Below are 24,338 nucleotides of genomic sequence, written 5' to 3'. Positions count from 1 at the left end.
CTTGAGTACCATTGATTCTCTAATGGACAGTGATTCATAAAACACATTCATGAATCGGAGCTCCTACTGGTCCAAGTACCGAATCAACCCTCAAGAGAATTATTTATCTACTTCTTTCTTAAGAAGGAATGGATTCTATCTCGTGTAATAACATTCCCGGCTACCTACTTCATCATGAAATACAAGGAATAGGATTCAGGATCTCAAAATCCGTACCGAGTAAATCAAAAGACACAAATCCATAAATAGGAGTCTGTTAAGAACTCAGGATTAAGATCATCCTATATATGACCATCGGTAGACTCAATTAGAATTTCTATACTTAACGAAATTATTAGAAATTCATATTGTGTCTGTGTCCTTGTTCCAGATAATCTCATTATGCGAAATACACTCATTCAATATCTCACCATATTAACAGTGCGGATAACATCATTCCATTCTAAATGGGAATGACATGTATTAATAATGTTTTAATTAAAGATTCTGAACTTTAATTAAATTCATTATGAACATTGCTTTTTGATTATTATCCTTAAACATTATCCTCTCGTATATAACACTTATATACAATGTTTAAGGTTACATAAATAATCATGGAATTTTCATTGATATTCATAAAATATTCATAAATATATGCACATAAAATAATGAATAAACTCTTTTATTAAATAAATAATAAATATCTTACTGCATCTCATGCTTTTAGAACACCATTCCCAACAGTTACATCATTCTTAAATTTTAAAAAAGCGTTTACAATTAAATCATCTCTAATTCTACTTTTTATATACACATTTTTAAACCACGTACATTTTACTTATTACACTCCTTAAAAATTTCAAAAAATCTTTTCTTTCTTGTTCTTATCCTCCCACGGATCAAACTTATCCATAGATATTGAGTTCTATAAAATTAAGAAAAGTTAGAAAATAAACGAAACTCGTAATTACATGATGTCCCCTGTATAAAACAAATATCATACAAATAAAATATAATCCCTAACGACAAAATAACTAGAAAACCACAAAGTGCAGCCATAAAAATGTTGCATGAATGCCGACGGAAAGTTTAATACTGAACGAGTATCAAACACTATCATCGTGCAGTATTTCCACATATCAAACCCTAAAGATGATCAAACCCTAAATATATTGTGATTTGTAAATAGATATATGCAAAAAAAAAAAAAAAAAAAAAACAAAGACTTTTCATGTTCAATCACAGTGAAGTTTGCATGTCGGCGTTAGTAAAAAAATTTCTCTTCAAAAATTCTTTCACGAATCACGACTCTTTCAGAACTAATAATATAAATAACCATCAAAATTTAAATTTAAAATAAAAAAGAATTTTAAGAAAAAAATTTAATACGTACCTTTTGTGGGGAAACTCTTTCACGTTAAAATTCATCCATATTCTTCTGAAAAAGTAGGCCACAGTAAATTTTAGAAGATAATATATTTTTTAATGGTGGGGTGTGTAATGAGTATTGTTTTTAGAATACTATTATCCTTAAAAATAATTTTATTAATGAGTATTTTAGTGATATGAAAAATGGTGCATAAAAAGTAAAAAAAAAAAAAAAGTGTGTCAATAGACGCACTCTAGTTTTTTTTTAGTTTAAATATGAAATGACAAAGATTGATCTTTGTCATGAAATCTCATGATATGCATCTGTATTTTTAAATAAAAATCTAAAATAGATTTTAATTCTTATTAGTTTAAATATGAAATGACAAAGATGCCCAATTATATTAAATAGAAAATAAAATCATAAAATTTATAATGTCTCTCTCTCTCCACACTCTCCCTATCTCCTTGCGCTCTACACTATAAATCCAGCTTTTATAAATAAATACACTATGTGTTCTGATGATAAATCTTAGAATTTACGAACACACAGAAATCGTGTTCTAATGGTAAATTCTAAATTTAGGGTGTAAATTTAGAATTTACGACTAACACAAATTGTATTCTGGTGGAAAATCCTTAATTTTCCGTACGGTAAATCTTAGATTTACTACCAGAACTAAAAAATGTTTATATTATATTAGTAAAGTTAATATAATCCAATAATAGTAAACCAGAATTTACCGTGTAAATCAAGAATTTATGAATAAGCACAGTATGTGTTCTGATGATAAATCCTAAATTTACCATGTAAATTCAAGATTTTCGAAGGAACAAAAATTGTGTTATGATGGTAAATCTTAAATTTACACTGTAAATCCATAATTTACGAATAACACAATATGTGTTTTGATGATAAATCCTGGACTTATGGTAAATCTTAGATTTATGAGCATAAGTAAAAAATGTTTATCTTATATTAGTAAAGTTCTAAATTTACTATGTAAATTCAGAAATTGTGTTATAATGTTAAATCCTAGATTTACACTATAAATTCAGGATTTACAAAGAAACACAATTTGTGTTGTGATGGTAAATACTAATTTACACATAAATTCTAGATTTATGACTGGCGATGGATGAGAGAGAAGAGCATACCTATAAACGACAGATAGAGAGAGAAGAGGGAAAAAGAGATCTAAAGGGCAAGAGGAAAAAAAAGAAAATGAAAAGGAGAAAAGGTAAAATTGAAAATGAAAATTTTAAAACATAAAAGGCCTATTAGTTCATATACCACTACAAGAAAAAGGGCTTTTCGTAGCAGTTAGTTATAGCGTTTTTCAAAAAACGTTACTGCTTTAGTCTATAATAGTGTTTATAAAGAGTTATAATATATATATATATATACATATATATTAAAATTTGTTGACATTTTGACTGATTTGTTTTATATATATTTAAAAATATATAAATGTACAGATTACAATTACATTGGGCGGGCATTGGAAACATCCAGTCTATGGCATATGCGTCTTGGACATCCATCACCATCTCGCCTTAGCTTCTTCATTGTTACCTTTAAATGATATTTCACTACAACAAAAAAAGGCTTTTGATAGCGTTTAGTTATAGCATTTTTGAAAAAACGCTATTAAAACTTACTTTAATTACATTTTATAGCGTTTTAAAAAAGTTATTTTCGGTAGATATATATATATATTTATATTAAAAAAACATGAAATATTTTAGCGGATTTTGAAAGTAGTTTCCCCCCAAATTTTCATTTTACTCGCAAATGTTTTGGAAGCTTTCAGATCAAAATTAAAATTTACCACTGCATGAGAGAAAGAAGTAGAACGCGGGTAAGTTGTGGAACTGAGAGAGAAGAGCTTTGAAAGCAAAATCTACAAGTGGGATACGACCATAAACCATTCTCAGAGCACAGCTATCCTTTAGAAATCAGCCCCACAAACGAACATCACACATTCGACCACCAACTGCCATCTCCCCATCTCTCTCTCTCTCTCTCTCTCTCTCTTCCCAAATTCTCTTCTACGCTTATTCATCAGCGTTAAAAGAGAGAAAAACGTGAGAGACTCACGACGAAAGAAGAAATGCGCCGCCGTCGATTCCGACCACCTCTGGCCAACCCATAGTGATCCGAGATCAAATCCAAGAAGCCCATGAGGTGATCTACAAAACCCCCATCCCCATGCCGCCCGATTCCCCGCCCCGATTCCCCGCCGATCGGTATTTCAGTTTGAAATTCCCGGCCACCGCACCTTCCAACGCAACGGAAGAAGAAATGCGCCACCATCGATTTTGACCACCTCTGGCCAACCTACAGTGATCCGAGATCAGATCCAAGAAGCCCATGAGCCGATCTACAAAACCCCCCATCACCACGCCGCCCGATTCCCCACCGATCAGCCAGAATTTCAGTTTGAAATTCCTGGCCACCGCACCTTCCAACACAATTTTCGGCGCCTTCTGACGTCTAATCCTCCGAAAAGTGCTTTCTTTGGACTCCTCTCGTCGAGCTGAACAAATCCATACCAATTTTTCTGCCATTGGTCGTCGGAATAGTTTCGACCACCTTTGGAATAGTTTCTGAAGTTGAACGCCATTTGTTACTTCATTTGCCAGATTCACTTGTGTAAAAGGTAATTCATCCTTTCTCTTGGAATTTCATTCAAATTTCTTGTTTGTTTGTTTGTTTAAGTTTTGAACTGTATTTTATTGTTTAGGTTTTCGAATGGCAGCTGAATGTGCCCGTAAAGCCCTGCTGGAGAAAGTCGTGGATAATAAGACCGATTCTGGTATTTATTGCTGTTTAGAGCCTATATCCATTTTTTTTAGCCTTTTGTGGAGTGTCCTTTAATATGATTGTTAAAAAGTTATGTCATTAAGTAAGCTTTCTTTTGTAATTCTAAAGTGATGTTCTAGGCCTACGTTATTTTCATGTTCAATCCTGGATAAGGCATTTCTTTTTCTGATAGCCTTACTCATGTAATTTTTCTAAGATTGCAAATGCTGGATTGTGTAGAGAAATTCAAATCAGACTTGATGAAGATTGCAAGGACTACTTTGAGTTCCAAAATTCTCTCACAGGACAAAGAACATTTTGCTAAACTTGCTGTGGATGCTGTACTACGACTTAAGGTAATTCATTAATTCACATCTCTCAGGGCTTTCAAAAACTGTTTCGAAATGAAGCTAAGTGGTGGTCCTTGTTTGTAAAATTGTGATTTACTGTGCAGTTGGTACAATGTTGCATGTAATTGTTTTACTTTGTTGTAAAACTACTTGAGCTCCAATTTTCTGCTCATATTGTTTGACAAAAATCTTGGCAATGATAGGGAAGCACTAACTTAGAGGCTATTCTGATCATAAAGAAGCCTTGGCGAACCCTAAAAGATTCATTTTTAAATGAAGGGTGGGTTATGTAGAATTTATTTCTTATGTTCTATTTTCATGTTGCAATTGAACTTGCAGTTAGTCTCATGTTTATTACAAGACGCATATACCTTTTCTTTTTTATAATTTAATTCTTTTATTTTTATAAAATAGGCTTTACATATATAAATATATATATATATATGTACGTATGTATATGTAGATATCTTTAAGTACTTTGGAAGCTAGGCGACATTTGGTAGAAAGTGCTCTATCTTTAAATTTCTTGATTGGATTAGAGTTCTATATTAATTGATGGTGGTCCATTCTTGCTAATATACTTATATGAGAGAAAAGGTTCAGAAGATAATAGGTCATGACATAAGCTGCTTTGTTAACTGACAGTTGATTTACAATTTTCCAGAGGAGCTCTTTGCAGATGCTGGAATACTTGCAATTGAACATGCTGATTTTGCATAATTTCAATGACCATTGTTTTTTTAGTTGTAATACAAGTCCTTTATGTAGTACTCTGCTTATGCTTATTTGTTTTAATCCAGGGAGTGCTAAGAATGTCTACTACTGGGAAAAGGAAGTTATGTAAAAAGGGATTTGCAATTGAAGATAAAGACCGGCAATTAGTTCTTGACTCACCAGCAAGGAATACTAGAAGCTATGCAAAACTTTGAAGGGGTATGAAAACCCTCTACTTAGTACCAATTTGTTTTAAGCATACCATTATATGTAGACTACATGCTCATATACTTAAAAGTATTTAGGTGTAGCTGTGAAGTATCTATAATCTTTAGTGTAGTTTCTCAACGATTTGGACGTAGCTTCTCCAAGGTTAGTATTCTTTTATCTCTGACTCTCATGATTGTATGTCCATTACTGAAAATGTGACATACTTTGGACATTAGAATTTTAATTGTGTTGTTACTTGGCAATCAAGATGAAATTTGTTTTGCTGGACTAATTTTGTGACAGGTCAATAGTTACTTTGCTAGAGGAGATGACCTTTTTGTTGGAGCATTTTGTCAAGATGCATTATTTACTTAACCATTTCACTTGGCTAGACGTTTTGGATACTTTGATATCTCTAGCTATGTCAATTTTATTTTCCGATTTGTGCTATAATTTCTTTCTTGTTATTTTTTTTTGGGTGATAGCATCCCAACGAGTCACCTCAGATTAATCTTATAGAGTCAGAAGGTCTTGATGAACAAAGGCAAAAGCTTTTAGTGACTTACATCCGAGACAAAGCGAGTGAACTATCTTCTTGTTTAATGCTCGTGGAATTTGACTTGGGAAATCATTTCAGTGGGGTATTATTTGAAAAATTGATGGGTTGAAACGATGTAATATAACTAAAGATTTTGAAGTTATTCAATTATAGATGATAGATAAATTAATGCAATCCCACATTGATTTTGGGCAGAAAATGCGTCTTTGAAATCATTAATGGAGTCTTGAAATCTCTTATTCTGTCACCTTTCTCATATGAGAATATTTTATGGCTATGTTTCTAAACCTATTTTACTTTCCTCATTCTACAGGCTTAACAGCGGCGATGACTTTCTTGTAGAAGCATTTTGTCAAGATGGAAGGATTTACTTCACCATTGCACTTAGACGTTTTGGAGATGACTTCTATGTTTTCTTTACTTGTTTTGAATGTTAAAGTTTTAGACACTGTATGAATTATGTTGTAGACGTAATTTTATTGACAGCTTGGTAGATACTGATAACAATTGATATGTTGAATGTTTTTATGTTTTAATTTGAATGTTCCTATTTAGATATATCACATATCTCGGAATTACCATTTATTTGAATGAATTCAAAAGGATATTAATAATAATTTTAAAAAGTTACAATAGCATGAACATAACAAGGAAAAAAAGTTATTAATCTGTATTGTAGCTATGCTAAAGAGCTGTAAGAGGATGAAAATAACTTTTCTTACACGCTATAATACTTCAATTCTATAGCGTTTTTTATAACTCTCTTGAAACGCTATGTTTTCTTAAGACCTATAATAGCGCCCGCTGTCCTAGCGCTCTAAAAAGCGCTATTGATAGTGATTAATAGCATTTTTCGTCAGCTACAAAAGGTCTTTTGTGGTGTAGTGTACATTGATACTAATATAAGTTTTAAATGTATGCCTATTTCTGTAATTTCCATTTAAATCTTCTTTTCTCCATTTCTTTTCTCATGAGCTCTTTAAATATATAGAACATATAAACTTACAATTTTAATTTCAAAAATAATAAACACTTGTCCACTAAAATACATAACTTTTAGAACAACAACAACTAAATTCATCGTCACAAATATCATATCATATAAAAAAATGACGTATTTAACAGATATGAATAAGAAAATATGGCTCTCTCATTTGACATCTAAGGTTCAATTTTCATTGTTTGCAGTGCCAGTGACCAATAAATTGGGACTTGAAGGATGCCACTAATCTCATTTTTTATCCAATAAAAAATTGTTAGGGATAACATTATTTTAGTATCCTCTATCATAGCGAAACATATCACTGTTATTCTGTATTCTTAATAATATTACAATAGTACTTTCACCTTTAAAGAGACATTCTTTTAGTATCTTAAGATTGATTTTTAGAACATAAATGTTCATTCTACCCACTTTACTAATTAACAATAAACAGGTTATAATTTTTTTAAAAATCTAAAAATACTTTAAAACGTTCAGAAATTAAAAAATTAGAATACGATAACATGTTTTTAAAAATGGTGGTTCTATTCACACTCACAACTTTTACTCTTCACACCCACATTTTAAATACACACCCAACTTAATTTTGAAAGAATTAAATTTACTTTTTACACATCCCTCTTACTATTTTCATAAGATTATTAATTCTTAATCTTTTTATTCCATACCCACCATTTTATCTTAATTTGTTATTTTTAATATCATCATTTCTTTATGTCTATTTTTTTATAAAATTTTGAGATGAAGTCTTTTCTCATAGGCTTTTTTTACGAACACCCCTTTTTTATGAACACCCCTCAACTTTTCAAAGTTAACAATTTGGTCCTTTTTTTGGCAATTGGCCCTTTCGACTTTTAAATCTTTGCAATTATGGTCCAAATCGAAAAGGATGTATATTTTTTTTAACGATTTTGATCATGTGACGTGCATGCGTGCATTTGTAGAGGGCAACGAAAGTCATTTCTCACCCTATATGTTCGGCTATATTGATTTTAGAGTCATCTAATATGTCTGAACACAACAACTGTTATAAACAACTCTTGGTTTTCAAGAGTTATTGCCTTCAATAAACGCTCCAAGGGTGAGAAATGACCTTTTATTGCCCTCAACAGACGTTCACATGTGCATCACGTGATTAGAATCATAAAAAATGTTATTTTAATTAGACCTTAATTTCAAAAAATTTTAAGTTGAACGGGCTAATTGCCAAGAAAAAATAATTAAGACCAAATTGCCAACTCGAAAAATTGGAGGAATATCCATACATAAAAAAGCCTTTCCTCATCCATAAAGAAAATTTACTATTAATCATATAAATAAGAATAAAATCTTAAAATATTTAAACAATTCACGATGTGTCAAAAATTTAATTAAAAAAATAATCTATCAAGATAGAAAAATAGAACAACATATTATGGTATGAATAGAACTACCATCTTAGAAAATATTTTTAAAGTTTTAGTTTCTATTTAATTAATAAAAAGGACAAGTGACAGATTGAACATTGTAAGTCTTAAAAAAGTTAATCTTAGAGTACTAAAAAAACATACAATTTTATTATCATTAAAAATATAAAGTACTATTACGTTATTTCTCTATGTATACACTAGTGGATTACTCGTGCATTTGCACGGATATGTAATAGTTTAATTAACAATAATTTAAATAAAATAAAAATAAAAATAATAAAAAAAAACAAAACTAATAATTATTTACATTACATCTATTTTTATAATTAAATGAGATACATATGTTTCATCAGTATATACTGAGAAGAATATCTTACACTTTTCAATTGAATAAGAAGCAGAAACTAATCATTATTTACATTACATCTATTTTAATAATTACATGAGATACATATTTTTATCAGTGAAGACTATCTTCACATTTTTCAATTGAATAAGAAGAAGAAAAAGATAACACAAACATAGAAATAGAAAAAAGGACGTGCGAAGCCCAGGATGGCAAAAAAGTGGAGACATAACAAAAATTTTCAAAGAGAAGCCCAGAAACATAAAATGAGGAAAACAAAGAGGACGTGCGAAGCAGAAGAACGCATGAACAAAAGAAAAAAGGAATCATAGAACACATCCACAAAACAGAAGACAATACATTCTAAAAAAATTCGATGGAAGGAAGGATAAAACTATCTGTAATATTTAAAAAAACACAGTAATAATAAGAATTTAGATAAATGAATTATATATTAAAAAATTAGTTCAGGTATTAATTCTTTACTTCTACCAACATACATTATAGGTAATGGAGAAATGACTGAGTAATATCTTTGGCTACCAACTAAATTATTTGCATACATTTCAAATAATCTGGGCAACATCAAAGGCAACAAAATCATTACTAACAATTACCTGATACATGGCAACAGAAGGAAAAAAAATACTTCATCATCGCCAGATAAGGTAAGTATTAAGAAATTAGTTCAGGTATTAATTCTCTATTGCTACCAATATATATCATAGATAATTGAGAAATGAGTGAGTAATATCTTTGGCTACCAACTAAATTATTTGCATACATCTCAAATAACCTGGCAGAAACAGGAGAAGTAAGAAAATAAACAGATAAGGTAAGAAGAAATCAGAAAAAAAGAATTAAAGCAGAAAACAATATGAGACAAAAAGTATGATTCGAAATGTGATGAACAATTGCAGTCTAACAACGGTGATAAAAAATGAATAGAATGAAATAAATTATATACAAAAATTGTAACTAACAAATCTTATAAAAACTAAAGCCAGTGATAATAAATAGGAGCAATCACTTTAACATTAAAAACTTACCTCCCGATAGTAACAACATAATCAATAGTAACATCATTATCACAACATAATAAAGTTAAGAGATAAATTTACAAATGAACAGATTCATATAACCGATCTTATCAATATAATAAATAAGTCCTCTAAAACAATAAAGAAACAACTGTAAAAATAAATAAATTACGACCTCAGTTGAAGAAGAACAATAGAGAAGCAGACCCAGTAGGACAACTTAGAGTCCAAAACAGAGAGAAGCAAACAGAAAAATCCACTATTGAAAACTGATCAAGGCAAAGAGATGAACCAAAGATCTAGAAGACAGTTACAATGAGAGTAGAACCTCAATACTACTAAGATTTATAAACGAAGGTTATAAGAGAATGTATTATAAATGTTGGAGAAGGAAAACAGATAAAAAAAGAGAAACCGTAATAATAAGATAAAACACAATAGTTATATACAAAAAGAACAAATTTTTGATGAAGCACTGATAGTAATTGTTGGGAAAAAAATATCAACTGAGGTAATCATTAGTCAACAGGTGTCACGAAGCATGAAAACCACCGAGAAACCGAACGAATAATGAACAGACAGTAAAAATTTGTGTTATACGAAATTACAGTAAAAAAAATACGTGTCAAAACAATATTATACATACTATAACAATGTAAAAACTATCTAGAAACTAAAAGAAACAACTATATCAAAAACTAATCCAGAAGATAAGAGAAGCAAATCATTGAAAGCGTAAAAAAAAGGGAAAAAAATCAACCAATAACATCATATACAAAAGCCATAATAAAAAAATAAAGAACATAATTTTCTTTCCAAAAAAAGAAAAGAACAGATAAACAATGTAAAAACTGTCTACAAACTGAAAGAAGCAACTATATCAAAAACTAATCCAGAAGATAAGAGAAGCAAATCATTGAAAGCGTAAAAAAAACAAAAGAAAAAAAATCAACCAATAACATCACAGACAAAAAGCATAGTAAAAAAGTAAAGAAAATAAAATTCTTTCAAAAAAAAAAGAACAGACGAAAAAAGAAAAAGAGAAAATGTTCTCTGAACAAAAAGGATAAAAAAAACCTAAAAAAAGGGGGAAAGTAAAAAATTCTGTAAAGAAAAAGAACAAACAAATGCAAAAAAATGAAAACAAAAATTGATTACAAAAGTGTTTTGCAGAACAACAAATCAGAAGAGATCTGCAAATCACTGGAAGAAAGAACAAAAGTAAACTAAAAATAAAAACTGAAACATAACCCATAAGATTAACTCATATATTACATAACAAACCGAAACAAAGACCCAAAAAATCTCAAAGGGAAACTTTTTTTAGAAAAATAACCCTAAAAACTAAAAATATTCAGACGGCAAAAAAGTGGAGAAACAACAAAAATTTTCAAAGAGAAGCCCAGGAACATAAAATGGGGAAAATGAAGAGGACGTGCGAAGCAGAAGAACGCATAAACAAAAGAAAAAAGGAACCATAGAACAAATCCGCAAATCACTGGAAGAAAGAACAAAAGTTATCAAAAAAAAAAAAAAAAACAGATTCGAAGAGAAAATCCCTAAAATCACAAATCACTAGAAGATTGATAAAATTTCTAGAGAAAAGGAAAACCTAGAAACTCCACCGAAACATAAGGCATAAGATTAACTCATATATTACATAACAAACCGAAACAAAGGCCCAAAAAATCTCAAAGGGAAATTTTTTTAGAAAAAGAACCCTAAAAAACTAAAAATACCCAGACGGTAAAAAAGTGGAGAAACAACAAAAAAATTCAAAGAGAAGTCCATGAACATAAAATGGAGAAAACGAAGAAGACGTGCGAAACAAAAGAACACATGAACAAAAGAAAAAATGAATCATAGAACAAATCTGCAAATGACTAAAAAAAAGAACAAAAGTTAACCAAAAAGAAAAACAAAACAACAGATTCGAAGAGAAAATCCCTAAAATCGCAAATCACTGGAAGATTGATAAAATTTCTAGAGAAAGGAAAACCTAGAAACTCCACCGAAACATAAGCCATAAGATTAACTCATATATTACATAACAAACCGAAACAAAGGCCCAAAAAATCTCAAAGGGAAATTTTTTTAGAAAAAGAACCCTAAAAAACTAAAAATACCCAGACGGCAAAAAAGTGGAGAAACAACAAAAAAATTCAAAGAGAAGTTCATGAACATAAAATGGAGAAAACGAAGAAGACGTGCGAAACAAAAGAACACATGAACAAAAGAAAAAATGAATCATAGAACAAATTTGCAAATGACTAAAAAAAAGAACAAAAGTTAACCAAAAAGAAAAACTAAACAACAGATTCGAAGAGGAAAACCAAATCGCAAATCACTGGAACAAAGAACAAAAGTAAACCAAAAACAAAAACAAAAAAACACATTCAAAGAGGAAAACCCTAAAAAGCAAAGAATACCCAAACGACCCAAAAAAATTGATAAAATTCCCAGAGAGAAGAAAACCTACAAACTCCACCGAAACATAACCCATAACATTAACTTGTATATTACATATCAAACCGAAACAAAGTCCCAAAAAATCTAAAACAAAAATTTTTTTTAGAAAAAGAACCTTAAAAAGCTAAAAATACCTAGATCGCAAAAAATGCAGAAGAAACAACAATTTTCAAAGAGAAGCCCAGAAACATAAAATGGGGAGACGGCAAAAAATGAAGAGACAACAAAAATTGTCAAAGAGAAGCCTGGAAACATAAAATGGGGAAAAGCATGGAGAACGGTATTAATCCCAGAAACCTCACGAAGAGTAAGAGAGAGAAAAAAGGAAAAAATAAATGGACTGAAGTGAAGAAATTCAGAATGTTCGCAATGAGAAAAGAAAGACAAACCGAAGGATAAGACAAAAAACCTAAACAAAAACAAAAATAAAAATAAAAAATCAAGGATAAAACGGTAAAAATAACTAAAAAGACACAAACAATATAAAAAAAGCTCGAACAGAAAGAAATAAGGGTAAAATTAGAACTGCAACTCCTCCTTTAGTAGTAGTATGTATAATGGTGTTAAAATGATTTTATCTCAGTTTTATAATTTGAATAAGAAAAATAAAAAACAAATTCCTAATAGGTAGTAATCATGTGAAAAAAAGGGCGTCAGACGGGAAAAGCTCATCAGTGACTACCGGCTGCTCCTGTCCCCCTGTGCGAGCTCAGTCGAGCATTTTTGGCGTCGCCGAAGCCGCTCCCTCGCCCCAGAACGCAGGAAGCCGATTCCCCATTCAATTTCAAGCCACCTGCACGCCAAGCTCCACCACGGTTGGTTTTCTTTGTGTAACTTCTTGTAATTTTTGTTTAAAGTTGTGATTTTGTGGTATTTGAGGAGGTGATTTTGAACATTTCTGTTATGATATGATCTTCAATTCTCTTTGCTTCTTCAATTCTAGGATGGGATATCATGGATTTTACATATCTTAAAGTGGGTTTGCTTTGGAATGCAAAATCTTAGCTCATTTGGGTTATGTGATTGTTATAATTTGCTAGCAAAATGGGTTGCCTTGTGAAGACAAGATTGAGAGATTGAAGAGTGGGAACAATGGAGATAATAAACATGCCTATTTGGCGAAAGTAGAAAATAATAGAGCGACTATAAGAACGAAAAGAACTTCAACTGTGCTCGTCATTTTTGTTTGAAGTTGAAGTTGAGTTTATAGAGTATTGAAGTATTGTGTTCGAAATATTAACTTCAAGTTTTACTCATGAAATAGAAACTAGTTTATGGTATTCGTTTTATGGTTGTATTTGTTGATAGCTGCTTGGTGCTTATGGAATTTTTTTCGTTGTTGAAAATTGCTATAGTGATTTTTGGTTGATATTGGTGAAAATTGTTATGTCACTTTTGTAATTAGTTATTTTGTGATTATTTGTTGAGTATTTTACCGGTTTCGGAAGATTGATATTAGTTTGATTTGTTTGATATTAGTTGGAAATTGTAATAAGTTCATATTTGTGAGATTTATTTGAGATTTGTGAAATTGGTTTGATATTTGTTGGAAATTGGTATGATTATGGTGTTGTAAACGTTTGATTCATATGATCTTTTTATATCAGATCTACAAGCAATATGGCCCCAACATTCGACAGCATAATTTTTGTCTTCATATTTTGATTTATAACAGGCTATGTAATTTTTGTCTTCTATTGTGACTTGTTTGACTATTTAACTGTTTTATTTATGTTGTGACTTACTTTGCTCTATATAATGCTTCAAGATATACTTTCGGTTAGACATGTTTCTATGTAGTATCTATTTTAGCGGATGGAGAACATCTCTATTATCTTCAAATATTAGAAGTGTAAATTGTCCAACAATATTACTATAAAAGAAAGGGACAATCAAAGAAAAGAAGGAACAACAAAAAACATTTTTCTTTCTATTAGAGTGAAAATTGAGGTTACAAATGTGTGAAATTCATTTAAGCTAAATTTTTGGTGCAAAGTAAGGGTCAAAGCGTCATTTTTCAGCACTGTATATAGCCGGAAAAGTTTTCTGATCCAGGGAGGGGAATCTTGGGCATTTTAAAAAATATTTAACGGTCAAATTATGGTTTTCCGCCATGGTCATCTAATGGAGGGGTGTTTATATATATATATATATATATATATATATTTAAAACAAGGGGTGTTAACATAATTTCGTTTGGTGAAGAGTGTCTGTTATATCGACAAAACATATGGGGTGTAAGTGTAAAAAGCTTTTCATTTAGGGCTTATGTCTTGATCTGCCTTGAGGATTACGCCTGCCTCGGTTACTGATTCTGCCTTTTAAAACTATACTTTTGTCTATTGTTTGTTGGTTTTGACGGGAAGATAATGATTTAAGTTTGTTTTTTGGCATAAAAAGCAGCCTTTAGGAGGTGATACTTCTGTTCAAGGACAAGCAAAAATGGAGTAATAACAGGTATTTTCTGAATTGTACAATTTGCCACACCAGAGATAAGATATTTCATTCTAAGTGATGAAACTTGGAAGGGTTTACATTAGTCTAATTACCCTTACAGGCTGTGTTGTTGCGACAGGTTGTTCACAAGATGCCCTTCAAAACTGCCCAAATCCGCCTTGTGAGTTCTCATTCTGAGGTTTATGAACCGTGTGACGATTCGTTTGCTCTAGTCGATGCATTGCTAGCAGACCGATCTAACCTAATAGAACATAAACCGAAATTTTGTATGGAAGTGGGTTGTGGAAGTGGCTATGTTATCACTTCTCTTGCTCTTCTTCTTGGGCATGAGTTTCATGGGATTCACTATTTCGCCACGGATACCAACCCACATGCAGTGAGAGTGACTCGTGAGACAATGGAAGCGCACGGGGTTCATGCTGAGTTGATATCCACTGACATCGCTTCTGGGTTGGAGAAGCGTCTCGCCGGATTGGTTGATATAATGGTTGTGAACCCACCTTATGTCCCGACCCCTGAAGATGAAGTCGGTCGTGAAGGAATAATCTCTGCTTGGGCTGGAGGAGAGGATGGCCGTAGTGTTATTGACAGGATATTGCCTGTTGCTGATAATCTTTTATCTCGTAAAGGCTGGTTATACCTTGTTACTCTTGAATCAAACCATCCCTTGCAGTTATGCCTTCAAATGAGAGAAAGGGGATATGCTTCTAGGATTGTCGTACAAAGATCAACAGATGAAGAAAGTCTTCATATAATCAAATTCTGGCGGAATTTCGATAAAGAGTGAAAATGAAATTAAACAGTTGCAGAGCATTTGTTTCATTCCCTTTTTTGAGGGGGCTTCAATTTTCTGCACTATACTGCTATGGAAATCACTTTTACAGAAGTAAATTATATGAATGATGAAGTGGTGAAAGGTTTTTATGCGCTTTTAAAATGCGTTTGGCATATGGGAAAAACTTATTTGATTATTGAAAAGCAATGAAGATGTTTCTTATAGAAGTTATCGTGTCTTTTATCCTCTATAATATTGTGTTCTTACTCAGTGGCCCATTGAAATGACTACTATGGAGGTTCCTCAACATAAAAGTCAGTCATTGTTTTTTTTTTTTTTTTTTAACTTTGTCAACTAGCATGACTCGTTTCATTAGGCATTAGTCAAGACTCTGAGTTAGTTTGTAATGGCATCCCTTGAATAGTCATATTGCTCACTCAAATATTTTCCTCTATTGCATTTAAATTATTTTTAATTATCTCCACACATGACTGACTTTCTTGATTTATGCACAGTTTGAAGCAATTCGAATCTTTTTTTTTTTTTTTTTTCTCATAAACGTAATTGCATAGGAATTTATCAGATTTTTTTAGGCATAATTGTTAGAACATTTGCTCTGTGACCCCATTTGCGAGCCCCCACAAGATAGATCTCTCACTGTGTATTCTCTACTTATCCACCTATATTGGTATCGGGTGAGGTCGCAGGGCTGGTTTGAAACTAAAATATTTTTTCACCATTCATTATCCAATCTAAACTTCATGTAGATCCCTTACAAATCCACGAACCCTATCCAGTCCAAACATCGTTTAGCATCTAATGATCTAAATTAAATGGATGATTAAATTAGGTCGGTTGGGTTAAATCAGTTTGAAAGGCAGAGAAATTTTAAGTTGAGTGTATATTTTGATTCAAGAGAATGGAGACTATCCAATTTGAATTTTCTCAAGGGAGTAGATTTTTGTTTTGTTAAGTCGTGTAATAGATAGGTAACCCCTACTTCTTGCCCAACTTTTAAACATTTCTAATGCATAAAAATTATTTGTATGCAAAATACCATATAAAGAATATTGTGTATAAGCATTTATTGGAGTGGTTTAATTCTCATTGGATGTTGAAATTCCCAATCAGCCAACTGATTTAATTCAATTAGATTAGAATTGGATTGAATTTGTTAAATTGAATTTTGTGCTTAACCCATAATTTTGTGTACAAGTGCCTTCTCGTTGAAGATTGCTTGAGCTATCTCTCGTTTAGTTAGAGGCTTTTCTTCATTTTTATTTTCCAAGGTTTTTTTTAATCAAATTTACAACCTTATACATTGAATGACTCAAGTCATATTAGTTTTTTCTCTATCATAAATTTAAATTTAATTTTTTGCTACATTATTTTTCTCACATACACAACTTAAATCATGACTTGAGTTGTGTAAATGAACACACCCTACAAGTTTCAAAGTTGGTATTATCATTTTAGTATTTTTATTTTGTTTTTTTATTTTTTTTTATTTAATATATATTAGCTTCAAGAATTTGCGTTCTAAACTAGAAAAGATCTTGCACATTTGGGCAGTTTGTAATTGTTTTTTGCCTAACAAAGAATGTGATAGACATTAAGTTAAATTTGAGTCTTTGGCATAATAAAAACAAGCTTACTTTAAATTTGCAATTTATACCAACATAAAAAAAGGAGTAAATAAATTCATCCACAACCAAAGAAATGAAAAAGAAAATTGCATTGGGATTTGAGTGGGCCCGTTTTGCAGTAGGTAACACAAAATCTGAAACACCTTGTTGTCAAGACTCAACAAAATCATCAATTAAACAAAAACCAAGTAAACTTCTTGTCTCTAATTTTTCCTCTTATAGTTGGGATATGTCAAATTCAAATTCCACATAGGGCACATTTCATGAACTCTTCTAATCGTCAAATGTGCTCATAAATCCACCAATAAACCCAGCTCCATTACAATCTCCACATAACATCTCCTTTTTACCCCTGAAGGCAAAAACATAAAAAGTCAAATGATAAGAAAATTGAGAAGAAACAGTTAATATGGATTCCAAACCAAGCTTAACTATTGAGAATCGTAAAATGCCGTAAATTTTGAATGAGCTTGAGATAAATTCCAAAAAACAAACACATAAATAAATAAATAAATAAATGTTATTGTCTGTTCAAGGATGCCAAAGCGTAGCACAACAGTCACAGAGAGCAAAAGAGGAAAAGATCGTTCAAAGCAGGTACCGGCAAAGCCAACATATTGCGCCCGCTTTGAATTGCCCGTTGAAGTGGTCCACCGAATTAACTCCGGTTCCTTTGCACTGAGAACACGCTACAGCACCTGATAGTTGAATGAAAAATTAGATTCCTGGCTACTTGAGATTCTCAGCTACTATATGTAAATAAAGCACATGGAGTGAAATTTGCTCACAGCAACAAAGACAAGTTCGGAAATAACATTGGTCAGTAGAACAAGAATTTTTGATGAAAGATGAGTAAAATCTAATCACAGGACAATTTCATTTGCTGCAAATTCGTAAATCATGCCAAAATAAAAAAAAACAAAAAACAAAAGACAAAAAACGTATTGATAAAAAGTTCTAAATGTTTTCTCTGGCTTGCTATTGAGTGACAACATAAAAATAATCTGTACTCACAGAAGGGAAAAAGATGCAAGTAATGAACAGTTATTCAAGAATGCTTGTTTAGAGTTTCATTCTAAACTATCAAATAAATACTCGGCACAAATTCACATTTTCCCACCGTATTTGAGATGTAATACTCGAGAAGCCCACAAGTCAACAAGCAGCCAAACTGTCCTAAATCCAAGCGCAAATAAAAGAGTAAAAGGAGTGATAACCAGGAATTCACTAACCATTTCCATCACAATTAGAACAGACAATGCTATTTGGCTTGGTACCTTTAGTAGCCTGTAAGATCAAAGAAAAAATTTTTAGTGCACTTCCAATTAATCTTCTAGCTAATTTTACCTTTTCTTTTTATATTTTTCTTCTAAATCTGATTTCTTAATCTGTGAAGCAACAAGTTTTCTCAAACTTCAATAAACGATCAACTAGCTCTTCCATCAACTTTGTTATAATCAATCTTATTAGCCCCTCGCAATGGCCTTTCAATTTCCCTAAGACTTTTGCCTTGTTTTATTTGTTTGTGGTATTTATCAGCTTCCAATCTAAATATTCCCTTCTAGTTTTGCAAGAACAACCATATAATAACCCACTTTGAATATGAACATTTCCTTAATAGTTCAAAATTGCCCGGAAACTTTTAAGCTTCCTAGAATGCATTGGTGAAAACAATTGAGCAGAAGAACTCAAGCCCACAATGAGATAGCTCAATATAATTAAAAAACAAAAAAGACAATACCAAAGTTTTCTTTTTCTCGTTTTCTTTCTCTCTTTTTTTTTTTTTTTAAATAAGTGGGCAAATGGGTTGTCTTGGAAATCTCTCACCTTGACCTCTAAAGACTGAAACTTTGAGGCTTTTGAGTGCTGAAGGACTTCGTTTGCCCGAAGAACCTTCCCAGGAACTGAATTCCCAATGAACAACCCTGTCACAGATTGCCCAAAATCAATATTTATTTAAAATGAATGTCACATAGAAAATCAACGAGAGAGAGAGACCTGGTTTTTTTGAGGGCTTCAAAGAAGAAACAGGAGTGAAACAAAGAGAGCTTGCCATTTACAGAGAATTAAAGTTTGTGTATTTTTTTTTTCCCCTTTTTGAGTCGGAAATTTATCAGACAAACTCACCAATTTAAGAGAGTGAAAGAAGATAAGGCATTGTTTGTTGCAACTCTCTTCTCCAGAGTGGCAGAGCCTATATCATCATTACCTAAATACCCTTACGGAAAACCCCGTCTTATGTCCCAGAATGGGGGTAAAACTGATATTTCACTCTCCACCCTTTCATTGCCATTACTCGGACTTCTCCTCATAAAAACTACCAAAATAAGGGGAAAATAATAATATAAATTAGGGAAATAAAAAAAAAAACCCAAGAAAAAATGACGAGCATTCTCTTGACAGCTCCTTGCTCTCTTTCTTTGCAAAGTATGTTTGGTCTTTTATTAAGTTGATTATCAGCTTGTTTGCTTATCTGGGTTTTAATAATTACATAAGTAAATTCAGTGATTGGACTAGTGGATATTGAATTATAGGCTGCAAATTTTTTGTACAGTTCTTTGGTAATGAACATATGTATACTGAGCTGATTGAGGTTTCTCTCTCTCTCTCTCTCTCTCTCTCTCTCTCTCTCTCTTTTTCCTTTTTTGTTTTTTTTTTCTTTTTCCATTTCCAACAGATAGGAAAGTGGGTGTAACGAATTTCAGAAGCTCATTTTATGGAAAACTCATGAATTCTCAATGTTCCCTGGGAAGAAAACTAAGTAGAAGTTGCGGCAACTACCTTGTGGTGGCATCAGTGGTCTAATACTTCACCCTCCTACAGTTATATTTTTAGACAAACTCTTACGTCGTTTCCTATGTGTAACATGATATTTGTTTTATATAACATGACTTTGTAGAGGTATAACAACAAGAAATATGTCTAAAACAGATCAATGTTATACATTTTTAAAGTCGTTATTAAGTACAATAAATGTCATGTTATACCTTCTACTTCTACATAGTATAAGATTGGTCATTCACGAAGCGCTGAAGGGAAAAACTATATTTTGATGCCGTCTCATTGCATCAAGCGTAGCTAGTACAATTTTACAATACTTTAGATTTGAATTACCATGACTAATAATATATGGATTTTGGCCAGAATTACCAAAGGAATCATTAATTTTTTAAAATGATCCAATGGGTTGTGCACTTGTGCTAAACAAATGCTATGGTAACTTTAGATAGGATTTTGTATGTGGAACTATATTGTCTGTGCCACTTTTATAGTCTTTATTTTCATGTTTGGCAGCTTGGAAGGAGAAAGGCTAAGACCAGAGAGACGGTGATTCCTGACCCAGATTACAGAATTCCTATTGTTCTACTAGGTGGGTTTAACGTTACTTTTCCCATTTTAAACATGCATAGTTTGTATTAAAGCCTTTAAAGAGTGCTTTTTTTCTATTTGTAGTCAAAGTTTAGCTATATAATATCAGCAAAATTCTTGACGCAGATAGATATATTGTTGTATCATAATTCACCTTTTAACGGCTTCAAATCAGGTCTAGCTGGTGGGTTAGCTTATACGGATAATTTGGTACCTGCTGTACCTGTGGGTCTTCTTGGCTTACTCTTGTTGTTCCAGGTAAGTTACATGACAAGCATTGAAAGCAATGGCCAAGCAAGTAGAATCCTTAAATAGCCTGTAGAGATAAATGATTTCTACTCAGGTACAAAGAAAGAAAATGGGGGTTCCAATGGTGAATTTCGAATGAAGTGAAATTAAATAGTGATCGATTTTGGATGAGCTTCAGTTTGTTAAGATTCCATACATTTAGTCCACTAGTCTGCCTGTTCTTTTTCTTTGCTCTCTTTTATACTTCACTGCATTGATTATTTCTTCTCAAATCAGCTAATACTCTTATTGTTCTTTCCTCCAGACTACAAGAGTCAGATTTGTATTCGATGATGAGGCCCTGGTTTGTTTCTCAATCTTCTATAGAAATTTGTTTTTGATGATTTTGAAACAGTGTTATGCAAAATTAGCTCGTGCATATTCTATCTACATTATTGTCTCGAAAAAAGAATGCATTAGAATTTATGATTTTTCTTAGCCAATTTTTACTACAGCTTCTTAATGGGTGCGTTTGGAATTGGTTCCAAAACGTTTTTGTTTTCTGTACGAAAATGAAAATGAAAACGTTTTCATTTTCATTTTTGAATTATTTCTGAAAATGCGTTTGGTAGTTTTATTTAGAGATTGATTTCAGTTTTAAAAAAAAACTGAAAATGCGTTTGGTTTCATTTTTGAAAACATGTAATAGGTATTTAATATATTAAATAAATAATAATTGAATCCTAAATAAAAACACTAATAATTAATAAAATAATTAATAAAATATGGAAATTACAATATATTAGCTTAAATTATTATCGCCTATACGAATCCCACATTTGATTAGCTAGATGATCCCTAAAATCAACCATGTAATTACGTTGTTGCCAACCATCCATTTCAGATGTTTCTGCTTCTTGTGCATCCATACCATGTTGTTGTTCCTGTTGCCCTTCTTGTTCTCCCTCTCCTTCAATATCTTCTACGGGCAAATCGACCTCATATTGTCTAAATAGGGGATCATCTCGCGCGTGCAACTTAATTAAATTGTGGATCACACAACAAGCTATTGGTATACTATTTTGTCTTGGCATCCAATAATTTGTCATATGCTTAAGAATTTTAAACCTTGCTTTCAAGACCCCAAAGCACCTCTCTATGCAATTACGCAGTGAGGAGTGATAATAATTGAATAACTCTTGTGGTCCCGTTGGTTGGCCACCGTTTCTAAACTGTTGAATATGGTACCTCTGATCACGAAATGGTGCCAAAAAGCCTTGCGTGTTGCTATAACCGGAATCCACAACGTAATATTTTGGTGGGAGTGGCGCCACGAATGGGTCATCTGGATTTCTTAAAATCTCAGTTAACACTCTGGAATCAGCAGCTGATCCTTCCCATCCGGTATTGACATAAGTGAATAGCATATCAAAACTACACGCCGCCATTGTGTTTTGAGTACACGAATGTTTTCTTCCTCTATAGACTGTCTGTTCATGTGCAGGTGGGATAACCATCAAGTGTGTACCGTCTATTGCACCAATACAATCCTATTAAAATACATAAGGCGTGAGTTACAATTAATTTAAAGTTATTTGTCATATTAGTAGTATATGAGCAGAGTCAGATTGTACCTTAAACCATGGCCAGTACTTAGGGTTGTGTTGAATCTCTGGGGGGACAATGTTCATATTTGGTAGTTTTATAACATCAGGTGCTAACGCAGACAAAGCGGTAAGCATATTATCAAAATGCCGGTGTACTGTCTCTCCAGAATGACAAAATCTATCTTGTATCTCTCTATTGCGATCTGAGTGAGCAACCGTTCTTAAGAACATCATTAGAGATTCTTCTGCCGAAATACTAGAAGAAGGCAGTAGGTTGCGGCCTCGAATTAACTGAACAATTGCTTCGAACGTGTCTCGATGCATACGACACATTTCAAACAAATTTTCGGAATGTCCGTGTAATTGTTCTAAAACATATTCTCGTCCTATTAACGCAGAATTACGACGAGGTTGCCTAGTTCGCCTGTTTCCAACCGACATCAATAATTGGATATAATGTTGTGGTTGTTCATCATCATCTGATGACTGGAGAAAATCAACAGCTCTGACATCAATCTCACTATCTGAATCCATATTAACCTAAAAATGAACAAGACTGGAACTAATCAAACATCCATATAACATTAACTAATTAAACGAAGAACGCCAATGTAATTCAATTCAACTAAAAACAAATAACAAAGTCTAACAAACACAAGTTGGAGAGGAAAATCTGTTTTACATGCTCAACAATACTTAAAAAAAAATACGTCCAAGAGGAAACAAATAAAGAAAACAACACAATAATCATTCCACTAGGCTTCGAATCCATGAAAGATGCCGATGAGCGGGCATTTTCACAAACATCCTCCTAAGGGAAATGTCAAGAGCCAACTGGTGCGCTGCCTTATTATACGCATTGTCCTCTAAATACGGCTCATACCCATTCAACAAATCCATACAGGCTTCAATAGTTGTAGTTGGATCCTCTTTCTGAGCCTCAACTAATGCCATAGTACGGGCTTGCCTATCAGCTAAAAATTGCTGAAACAAATCAACCTTTTGAACAGATGTCTCACTGCGTAGGGTAGCACTCTTTGCCAAAACCTCTATGGCCGTGTCAACTGCACTGATGTTCTTGCCCTTCTTCTTGGATCGAGTAGTAGGACCCTGAGACCGTCTGTTTCTATTGTCTTCTGCACTCCGGACTTCATCCGAGTCTCCTGTACCCTCCTCCACCTCTTCCGGTATTGTGGCCGCCCTTTTCGCCGCATTCAAAACATTGACGGCAGTATGTGCATTCATTGACCCCTGTCCAGTAGCAATAGTCCCAAAAAAAATCTGGGAAAGTTGTACAAAGTGCTGTAAACCCCCTTTCTTGAATTTCTTAGCCTCAGGATGTTTCTGACATTATAAAGAAAACAAGAGTAAATACTCATGTGCAATCCAAACACCAATTCAACTCTTTCATATAACATAAGATGTTAAGAACATCAAAACTTACCGCCACATATGAATCCCATACTTCTTTTTCAGCTGTGACAGTGTTAGTCTCAGAATCCCAACCAAATCCTGTTGTTTCAATTAATGCCTTAAACTCCCTCGTGCTACGTCTAAGCCTATTCCACTTTGCTTTAAGCTGGTCTGCTGTGAAATGCTTACCAAACTTAATTGCTATTTCATTAGCAATTTTCATCCACGTTTTTCTGTCCAAAGTGGATGTTTGAATCCCAGTCTTTGACTCTTCGTATATCAGTTCTACATAAAAATCCTCAATTGTGGCCGGCCATTTCGTATTATCGTCCTTATCACACATCTAAAACAACACTTTCATCATTACAATAAATATCAATTTGTAAAGTATATACACACACAGACCATTAGGGGTGATGGGGGCTGATTTTCAGCCCACATTAGGGCTGATAATCAGCCCCCATTGGGGAGAATGGGGGCTGATAATCAGCCCCCATTGGGGCTGATTTTCAGCCCCCATTGGGGTCCTCCCTGGCTAGGCCCCAAGGGAGGCCCCCAGGGGTTGATTCAGCCCCAATGGGGGCTGA

The 24,338-nt window shown here is 32.6% G+C and overlaps 3 protein-coding genes and 1 long non-coding RNA gene across 8 annotated transcripts in view; 3 read left to right on the top strand and 1 right to left on the bottom strand.

Moving 5' to 3' along the window:
• Window positions 1–4,095: 4,095 nt before the first annotated feature.
• LOC112090797 lies at window positions 4,096–4,734 on the top strand. Its single transcript, XR_002901819.1, has 3 exons — window positions 4,096–4,169; window positions 4,397–4,512; window positions 4,710–4,734. It is a non-coding gene; the product is annotated as an uncharacterized LOC112090797 (long non-coding RNA).
• An 8,118-nt stretch (window positions 4,735–12,852) lies between these two features.
• On the top strand, window positions 12,853–15,758 carry LOC21389017 (hemK methyltransferase family member 2). Of its 4 annotated transcripts, none has more exons than XM_010093963.2 (3): window positions 12,853–13,071; window positions 14,660–14,713; window positions 14,832–15,758. In XM_010093963.2, exon 3 carries the CDS (start codon window positions 14,844–14,846, stop codon window positions 15,498–15,500), a length of 657 nt encoding a protein of 218 aa, XP_010092265.1. In that variant the 5' UTR covers window positions 12,853–13,071; window positions 14,660–14,713; window positions 14,832–14,843; the 3' UTR covers window positions 15,501–15,758. The 4 variants fall into 4 exon arrangements, with proteins under 4 accessions (XP_010092265.1, XP_024018692.1, XP_024018693.1 ...); XM_024162924.1 differs by having other exon boundaries at window positions 14,814–15,758; XM_024162925.1 differs by having other exon boundaries at window positions 14,657–14,713.
• Window positions 15,759–17,205: 1,447 nt separating this feature from the next.
• LOC21389016 (chaperone protein DnaJ) lies at window positions 17,206–19,290 on the bottom strand. 2 transcript variants are annotated; one of them, XM_024162923.1, is made up of 5 exons: window positions 19,133–19,290; window positions 18,962–19,038; window positions 18,367–18,421; window positions 17,736–17,832; window positions 17,206–17,486 (listed from the first exon to the last, which is right to left on the bottom strand). In XM_024162923.1, exons 1-5 carry the CDS (start codon window positions 19,188–19,190, stop codon window positions 17,408–17,410), a joined length of 366 nt encoding a protein of 121 aa, XP_024018691.1. In that variant the 5' UTR covers window positions 19,191–19,290; the 3' UTR covers window positions 17,206–17,407. The 2 variants fall into 2 exon arrangements, with proteins under 2 accessions (XP_024018691.1, XP_010092264.1); XM_010093962.2 differs by having other exon boundaries at window positions 18,962–19,059; window positions 19,133–19,289.
• Window positions 19,291–19,471: 181 nt separating this feature from the next.
• The window catches only part of LOC21389015, an 8,814-nt gene continuing 3,947 nt past the window's right edge, over window positions 19,472–24,338 (top strand). Inside the window, exons 1-5 of the mRNA XM_024162921.1 lie at window positions 19,472–19,561; window positions 19,812–19,933; window positions 20,429–20,504; window positions 20,679–20,761; window positions 21,057–21,095. Coding sequence (XP_024018689.1) covers window positions 19,516–19,561; window positions 19,812–19,933; window positions 20,429–20,504; window positions 20,679–20,761; window positions 21,057–21,095 — 366 coding nt within the window. The 5' untranslated portion in view covers window positions 19,472–19,515. The remainder of the gene's footprint in view (window positions 19,562–19,811; window positions 19,934–20,428; window positions 20,505–20,678; window positions 20,762–21,056; window positions 21,096–24,338) is intronic.

The sequence above is a fragment of the Morus notabilis genome, unplaced genomic scaffold, assembly GCF_000414095.1.
Source record: "Morus notabilis unplaced genomic scaffold, ASM41409v2 Scaffold474, whole genome shotgun sequence".
Lineage (NCBI taxonomy): Eukaryota > Viridiplantae > Streptophyta > Magnoliopsida > Rosales > Moraceae > Morus > Morus notabilis.
This window is presented reverse-complemented; position numbering and strand designations above follow the sequence as displayed.

Bases quoted from the DNA above. Each gene is read 5' to 3' on its own strand.
- LOC21389016 (XM_010093962.2), bottom strand. From the start codon at position 19,190: ATGGCAAGCTCTCTTTGTTTCACTCCTGTTTCTTCTTTGAAGCCCTCA. The intron at 19,060-19,132 runs GTCTCTCTCTCT...AATCTGTGACAG, and splicing joins GAAGCCCTCAAAAAAACCAG to GGTTGTTCATTGGGAATTCA. The intron at 17,833-18,366 runs GTTAGTGAATTC...TTCAACTATCAG, and splicing joins TTCTAATTGTGATGGAAATG to GTGCTGTAGCGTGTTCTCAG.
- LOC21389017 (XM_010093963.2), top strand. From the start codon at position 14,844: ATGCCCTTCAAAACTGCCCAAATCCGCCTTGTGAGTTCTCATTCTGAG.